This window comes from Aedes albopictus, chromosome 3 (genome assembly GCF_035046485.1).
Source record: "Aedes albopictus strain Foshan chromosome 3, AalbF5, whole genome shotgun sequence".
NCBI classification, from domain to species: domain Eukaryota; kingdom Metazoa; phylum Arthropoda; class Insecta; order Diptera; family Culicidae; genus Aedes; species Aedes albopictus.
Genome location: NC_085138.1, coordinates 375,168,478 through 375,176,950, shown reverse-complemented (window position 1 = coordinate 375,176,950; position 8,473 = coordinate 375,168,478). Strand labels below are relative to the sequence as shown.

At 40.2% G+C, this 8,473-nt stretch overlaps 1 protein-coding gene across 2 annotated transcripts; it reads left to right on the top strand.

Annotated features, from left to right (window-relative positions):
* Positions 1–2,506: 2,506 nt before the first annotated feature.
* On the top strand, positions 2,507–3,314 carry LOC134291805 (uncharacterized). Of its 2 annotated transcripts, none has more exons than XM_062860029.1 (2): positions 2,507–2,687; positions 2,743–3,314. In XM_062860029.1, exon 2 carries the CDS (start codon positions 2,789–2,791, stop codon positions 3,284–3,286), a length of 498 nt encoding a protein of 165 aa, XP_062716013.1. In that variant the 5' UTR covers positions 2,507–2,687; positions 2,743–2,788; the 3' UTR covers positions 3,287–3,314. The 2 variants fall into 2 exon arrangements, with proteins under 2 accessions (XP_062716013.1, XP_062716012.1); XM_062860028.1 differs by having other exon boundaries at positions 2,537–2,615; positions 2,688–3,314.
* The last annotated feature ends 5,159 nt before the right edge of the window (positions 3,315–8,473 follow it).

Below are 8,473 nucleotides of genomic sequence, written 5' to 3'. Positions count from 1 at the left end.
GATATTTTTCTCGTAAATTTGAGACGATGGCGGAAACGTACATCCAACTAAAGAGTGAAGCCAGGCGAATCGGATTAGTCATTAATGTGTCGAAGGCAAAGTGATGGCAAAGGGTTCCAGGAAGGTATCACCGCGCCCGCCACCCTGAATTTATATCGACGGTGATAAAATCGAGGCCGTTGAAGAATTCGTGATAAATTGAGATTTAGAGGTGGCGCAATCACCTCAAAGTTGAATTTTTGAGTTATAAAAAGGTGTTTCCACTTCAAGTGCCATAACTTTTTTCAATTTTTAATCAATTTTCAATATTTTTTAAATCTCTTAAAAATTGTTTTTTTATTAACTTGTAGAACATTCTTTTTTTCCAAAGTCACGCAAAATATGCCTTTTTGAATTTTTAATTTGATTTTTTTCTCCGTTTTACAAAATAAAAATGACCTTAGGGCCCGATTTCTTTTTAACCGCTTGACCAAATTCAAATCTTTTAGCGTGCTTCTGTGAATAAAAATAATTCTTTTCGAAAATAAGCCGCCAGCCTAGTGTCCCTAAAGTAATTCATAAATGTTAAAATGTTAAATGGCAGGTAATACTCGTGTTTAGTGTAGATTCCAACCAGCTTATAGCTCCCGATAGGCTAGATAGGACAACGTCAGGCTCCACCACCCTAAACAGCAACCATCAATACTACACACTGTAGTTGAAAATCCCACCACCAGAGGGACTGGTTACCACTCATTGAGCGGCCATGAAGGGTGGAGTAACGGGTCCATTGAGAAATGGGATGGCTGCTGGAGAGGGCAATGACCGAGGAACGAGGTCATGAACCTCAAGGCAGTCAACGACTCGGTATGCTATAACTTGCCCAGAGTTCGTCGACTAAGACAGTTTGAAGGCTTAAAGTTAAAACAGAAGAATTCTAAGTAAAAGTTTTGAAAGTTCTATGCAGAGTTATTGGAGAAAGTTGAAAAGTGGAAGAAGTGCCAGAGAAGTGTACTACAGGTAATACCAGTAACCGTAACATTTAAAACGTGTGAGTAATGCTCTCTCTGTGTTACAGAACCCCGATGTTTATTGACTTGAAAGTGCCAGACCGATTTCCCTACGTCGTCTCCGTGACCATCTGGGCGAATTCCGGCACAGAACTTGCCGAAGGCCGACCCGTCACCATATCGGCAGGACCGTGACACGTAGGAGGTTCAGGAACCCGTGTAGTGCCACCCCAAACCACCCAAACCCGAAGCACGTTGCCGCTCATAGCAGTGCAAGGTACCGTGCGCCGCCATCGCGTACGCCTGCTGTACGAAGTCCTGCTCGCCGCCATCGCGCACAGCATCCAGGACGCTGTGCAGCACAGGTGTGGTGGGGAGTTGCTGACAAAGGGGCCCCCAACGTGAAAGCTCAGATTAGTTATAAGAAAGTGGGAGATAGAAGGAGAGAACAGTAGTGTTAGGATCCTGTGTAGTTGTCCGTGAAGTGCTGTTGTGGTTATCTATTTCTAAGTGCGAGAGTTCCTTGCCCGCGAGTTACGGGACGTGAACGTACCGACCCTGAGGCTATTGATTCGGGGAGTCTCAGTACTGCTCCCTACCAATTTACCCGATAATTACAGCTCTTAGAGAAATACTTGGTGAAATTCTTGTTATTTACGAGAAAAAAAAATAATAATTACGGATAAAATCCTAAATTAATAAAAAATAAACTATTTTTCTGGAACTCTTATAATCTTGATTTGGCTCATATTAACCGTTATGTGGCCGGCAAACTTTTTGCTTTTTTCTACACCGTGTATTTTAAATAGGTGCTGGGTACCCGGGTACCCTTCCGGCCACATAAGGGTTAAAAGTAAAATTATGACAGTCAGGGGGGTGCATGGACCCCCCTCTGGCTACGCTCATGGTTTGCTTTCTTTGTCACTTCGTCAACTTGGCCTTATAAATCAGCTGGATTGGAAAGGATTTGAGGCCAGCTCTGAGTTCAACAGGTTCAAAAAAAAAACATCACGAAGAGAACAAAACTGCCGAAAATACATAAGGTTACCTAGGGTATCGCGCCACTTGGGCGGTGGCTTCTATATTCGTCTGATTTCCACTATAACTCAGTCAATTTTGAACCGATTGACTTGAAATGTTGTACACGGGTAGATACTATACCTATCTCACCACATTCCAAAAGTTGTGTCAATTGGTTCAAATTTGACTGAGTTATAGTGGAAAACAGACGAATATAGAAGCCACCGCCCAAGTGGTGCGATTCCCTAAATACCTACGCGAATATGTAATTGAAATGACTTGATTTACCGTAATTTAAATGTTTTACTTTGCGCGGATCTGTACGCTATTCTTCCGAAACATTCTGTCTGATGCAATTCCGAGTCTTATAGGTAGTTGGAAGCCCTGATGGGATGAGATCACCCTCAGACGCCTTATCGCGCATCACATGTCGCAAGTTGGGTTTACAAACATTTTCACGACAATCCCTGAAATTGTGTATAATTTCCCAAACCAAAATGATCACTCTCTCTCTCTTTTGATTTATTAGGTATGCATGACGAATGCTTGTTTTGCTCCCAGTAGGTAAAAGAGGGATAGTTTGCTATTCCTGTGCATCGGACGTGGGTACTTTTTCCCATGGGAAATCTAGACGGAGCACGCGTTCATTCATCATGATGTACTTACCTAATCCTATAGGTACCGATCATTGATAGTAACTTAAATAGCCATCCCGATAATTGAATCAATTCAGTCTTGCTTCGATCGCCACGAGAGGAGAATACATCATCGCCGCCACCATGGACCACAAAGTGCAGTACGATATTGAAGGCAGAGTGCTTCCCGCTAGACAGGGTTGTCCTTCACTGCGAGTGGGTGTCGTTTGGCTTGTGCTGGTTGCCGCGCTGTTGGGTGGATTCGCCGGAGCGTTCATCTATCATCGACTTGCGGGTAATTTCGTCCCAACGGAAGTCGACAACGTCGAGTCTCTCAACCCACGATGGACGGAAACCAAGTTGGCGTTTGCGAAGGCAGATGCCGAGTACTTGGTGGTGGTCAAACGAGATGGGCTAGTGTCCAAGCCGGAAATGCAGAACCTGACCGAGTTTGGCAGCTGTATACCAGCGGAGGAGAAAGAGATGCTGCAAACAGTTGCCCCGGGCACAGTGTTCATCATGCGATTGTACTACGACGGCGAAGATCAATGCATTTTCGATTTCCTGCACGAGATGGAAGTGTTCAACGGGCAAAATTCGGACGACGATGAGGAGCTTTTGGAAGCTTTGCTCAGTGGGTGAACAGTTTTGGGAAGAGTTTGCGAGAGAATGTGACGATTATTGGGTTTGAGCTCACGCAAGGATTTGATAGAGCTTTATAGTATTATGCAGCCAGAAGTTGCTTATTAGCTTAGTGTAACAATCGTTCAGGAAATATAAAGTTTTTTAATCAAAAAAATAATCGTATCTGATGTGTCTATCTGAGATAATCCGAAATAACTCTCTCCTTATTTAACTATGAGCTAATAGTAAAGAACCTTTTACCAAGACGATTTAGACCTCTTTTCCTGGTCAGCTTGTAAACTTGAGTAGTTTTAGATTCCGATAGGTAATAGAAATCGGATGATTGCAGAAGCTAAATGGATTTATTATTTGGCGATGGATTGGGAGTTTTGGGAGCAAATAGACATTTTGGGGAGAGAACGGAGAATTATAGAAGAGAGTTGTGATGTAGTATACATAACTTATGAGTTGGAGGTTCGGTAGTTCGTTTTTAAAAAACAAGATACTTGTTAACTCGACTGCGCCTAAAACTGAAGTGCGCGTTTATTCAAATTAAAATTACTCCAAACCTATCATCAAAGCCCTAACTGCTGACCTAGCTCCTTACCAGGAATTCTGCCAACATGCCATGGGTGCTATCGTCGTCGTCGTCGTCGTCATCATCGTCGTTGCTGCATGCGCGGGACAGTATCTAAGGGTCGATTTCTTCACCTCGGCTTAACCGGTAAGCCAGGCTTACCCATATAGTTGAGCCTGGTTTAACGCTTAAGCCAGGGTGAAGAAATTGGCCATAAGTGCAACGTGTTGTGCGGTGTCGGATTATGCTAGGGAAGCAGATGGATTGGACTGGTGGCGACTAATTGAATCCAACGTGACGGCTACTTGTTGTTGTTGTTGTTGGACTTGGCTTAAGCGATGGGCCAAGTCCCTTGATGATGCATCCGGCCTCGAGGAGTGATCTTTAACTCATATACACTGCCATTCATTGAAAGAATCCTGGAAAACGATAGAATCGATTACTTCTAGTGTTTTTATTGCCATTGCAGGCAAGTACATTGGACATGGACTGGACATGTATTACAAGCACTAAAGCGGCCAGGCCTACTGCGCAGCGTCATTGAATACAATATGTATGTATACATGTATGTATACATATGAAGCAAAAAAAAAACGTTGGGAGTGACGTTGCTAAGAAAGTTAGTGTCACTTCATATGCGAGCCTCTTCCTGAGATGGGATACCCTTATGTCTTGACTCGAAGGTTAAGGCTTAAGCGGCATTGCCCTCTCACAGAAGAAAGTTGTGGAAAGATTCTGGGTGGTACCCGACACTACGGAATCCAACTGATAGTTTTGAAAGGAAGAGGGATTCTTTGCTTCCATATTTAAAGCACCTCGGAAACTTTGAAAACAGCATGGTTACCACTGTAGGTAGGTTGACATTCCCAGGAGAGGATTTTTATTACCGATTTTTATTATTTTTGGTATATTCTTGTATTTTGATAGTCCAAGGTGGTCCTCCGGTTCTTCCATTTTTTGTGGCAATTCTTGCAGATGTTCTTCCGAGAATTCATCAAATTTCATCATGGGATGCTTCCAGATGTTTCATCAATGTTTCAGAAATTCCATAGAGAGTTTCTCCTGATGTTACTTCGCGAGTTCATCTGAAACTAGGAACTTTCAGATGAACTCGCGAAGAAAATGATAAAAATTTATTTTGGGAACGCTTCCAGAAGTTCCTATAGAAATTGTTTCAAAATTTTAAAAGAAAATTCATCACAATGTTTCTGCCAGAATTCATTCAGATGCTTCTCCGGGAATTGATTTAGAAGTTCATTTGGCAATACATTCAGATGGTCCTCCAAAAATTCCAACAATTAGTTCGAAAATGCTTTCAGAAGATCACCCGGGTATTCTTTCACAGGTTAACATGTACGTTTTCAGATGTTCTTCCAGAAGTTCTTCTGGAAGTTTCTTCAGAATTTCTTCCAGAGGTTCCTTTGAAATTCCTCCGTGAATATTTTTAATGCAATACATTTTTTTCCAATTAAATTTCATTGAAAAATTATTCCAGAAGTTAATTCTTTTTTTTTTTCAGAAGTGCCGTAGGCAATTAATCTCTATATTTTTACCTGGTATAAAAATCCCTTCAGAATTGTATAAGAAATTCGTCTTAGAATTTATTCAGAGGCACCTCCCGGAGTTCTTCCGAAGATTTCTTCAGAAAATGATTCAGGGATCAGTCCGAAATTTATCGAGAGGTTTCTCCGAGAATTCCGTCAGTGTCTTCGTCTGTGATGCATGCAGGAATTCATGCTGACCTTTTTCAAGAGATTTCGTCAGCAATTCCTCCACTGATTTCCCCAGGAATCTCTCTTGAAATTTTTCAAGCAATTACTAGCAGAGTTCCTCCAGAAGCCTGTCGACTTTTTTTTTAGGAATTAAGGAAGTTTCTAAGAAGTTTCTGCAGGTATTCCCATAGGAATTATACTACACAAAAAAAAAAAAATTGTAATAAAAATTCAGCTAGAAATCATGCACATAAAGGGAATGCTAGAGTTGTGCACCTTTACATGAGATATAACCCGAGCAGAGGAGAATATCAAAATAAGAACAACGGAATCACAAAACCTGGTTTTAAATCTTGGTTTGGTATTAAAGCCTGTATCCGCAATAATCGGGACACAGAAGTACGGCTGCAGCTCTGTAATGAATCGGTAAAATTGGCCAAATAATTGACTGGGAACTCTTTGGTGTATGTTTATTATCTGCGCCAAATTTCATAAAAATCGATGCATTACTTTAAATTGTGGATAAAAAACAAACAGACGTGGTTTAAAGCATTTTGTACAATCATGACCAATTTTCATTCGCATAGTAGATGGTTCTTTTACGCTACAGTTAAAAAATCTGCGATGATTATTATGAAATTTTGTTAGCAGTTATGATACTTATAGAGACACTTTCTTGCAAAATTTCATCCACTTTTATCAATTGGTTTGAAAGCCACTGGTGTTCATAGCAGTGAGTGTTAGTGAAATTTTTTCATGTTTTTCATGTGCGATGTTTGCCTATGCATAACTTTTGTATTTCTCTGCCAATTTTCATGAAATTTTCACAGAAGGTAGTTGACTATGTGTATATTATGTCTGCAAAATTTGATGATTATTGGTGTAGTACTTTCAATAGTGCAATCAAAACAATAAAGGGTACTGACTTATTGCTGTCTGAGGGGCTAAAATCACGTTTAGTCCCAATACATGTTTCAACTATAAAATTGTTGATAGCGCATCGATTTTTTTGAAATTTTGCCTATGTAACGAATTTAGGTTAAGAAGTTTGTGTTCAAACGTTCAGCCATTTCCTTTGCCAAATTCAAAAGTTACAGCGCTGACAAGCAAAACTAGGGGCTGTACAAAATTCAATGGCGCACAGTCTACTCTTTCATTGCTACAACAAAAAGTACTGCACCGATTCACATGGAATTTTGTAGGTGAAATGAACACATCTTAAGATGTTATGAGGCCGAATTTGAGCAACTTTAATGTTTCTATTACAGAGTTACAGCTATATTTCTGTGTCCCGATTATTGCGGATACAGGCTTTATTAACTTATTGAGGTATTACCGTTCCATAACATGTTTTGTTGGACAATCTTATTTTGTTATCATACGCGCCAACTTGTGACGTAGTTGGGGGGGCAAGGCCTCTCAAAATTAATGAAATTAGGAAAATATCGACGCAGTTTATCTAATTTAGACATATTTACGCGAAAAATAGTACATTGAGGTGAAAAAAGTTGAACATTGTCCAACTTTGGAGAGCTGCGCCCCCCCAACTACGTCACAAGTTGGCGCCTATGTTTGTTATGATCATGCTATTGGTACATTTTCTTGAAATTATTATGCAATTAGGGTATCGCGCCACTTGGGCGGTGGCTTCTATATTCGTCTGTTTTCCACTATAACTCAGTCAATTTTGAACCAATTGACTTGAAATGTTGTACACGGGTAGATACTATACCTATCTCACCACATTCCAAAATTTGTGTCAAATGGTTCAAATTTGACTGAGTTATAGTGGAAAACAGACGAATATAGAAGCCACCGCCCAAGTGGCGCGATTCCCTACATGTTTTGTAGTAGCACAAGTTCAGGTATTACTGTGATATTGAAACTTTACAAATATTTGATCATTAATAGCAGAGAAAATATTATATTTTCACTAGTTCCTCTTCTCTTCTATTTGGCATTACATTCTAACTGTAAAAGAGCTAACTTATCAGTCTTTTGTTTCATAACCACTATGATAAGTATACCTTTTTTCAGTTTCAGTTAGGGGCCGTTCATAAACCACGTTGACTTTTTGGCGGAAGGGAGAGTCTGGCCAAAGTCTGCGCTCCAAACATATTTTAAAATTTTTCTATGGACGAAAGTCTACGTTTTGGATCAGCTAGTTGAATTCCACGATGAACTACACATTTTGGACAAAAAATGTCAAAAAAGAAGTCAGTCACAAAGAAGAAGAAGAAGAACTTGATTATTTTTAGACATATTATTTTTATTGCTTTCACTGCATCGAGGCCACTTTGATTTTGATATTATAACTCATTTTGTTTTCTGATTATTATCAATATCATATTAGTTTCAATATTTGTTATTGAACAATTTTACAAATTCGCTATTATTAAGTTGTTATTGAAATCAAATCAACGATCAAATCTGACTATACATGTCAATGGTTGCTACTCCGTGATTGATCTGAGCTGGTACCAATTGCACTGAGATCCAAATGAATAAGGGCTGGGACATTCCACTTATTCTCAAAGTGCAATTCTAGCAGCTCATACATTTTGGATCAATAACGGCGCCGGCCACGTCCTTATAGTCAGTTGGGAAGGGAAAGGAATGTAAGAGTGTGCTGGTTGTTGCTACTAAAGACCGAGATCACCTCTGCATCCCCACATCCAGCACGGATTGGGGTATTTGTTAGACGGAAAGGATGGGAGATCTGGGAGTCACCGTTGGGTCGGTGATGCGATCCATGGATAACACTATTTATAGTGTTCGTAAGGTGATAGATTGTGTGGTGAATGAGGTGAATAAGGTCAAGCGGCACAGCACGCTTTGGTTGCATAACTTGTAGGCGTTATATATACTGTGCTGTGAGTGGGAATTGGAAGGGAGGGAAACGACTTTTATGAATAA

Excerpts from the sequence above, each read along its gene's own strand:
- LOC134291805 (XM_062860029.1), top strand. The coding sequence starts at position 2,789 with ATGGACCACAAAGTGCAGTACGATATTGAAGGCAGAGTGCTTCCCGCT.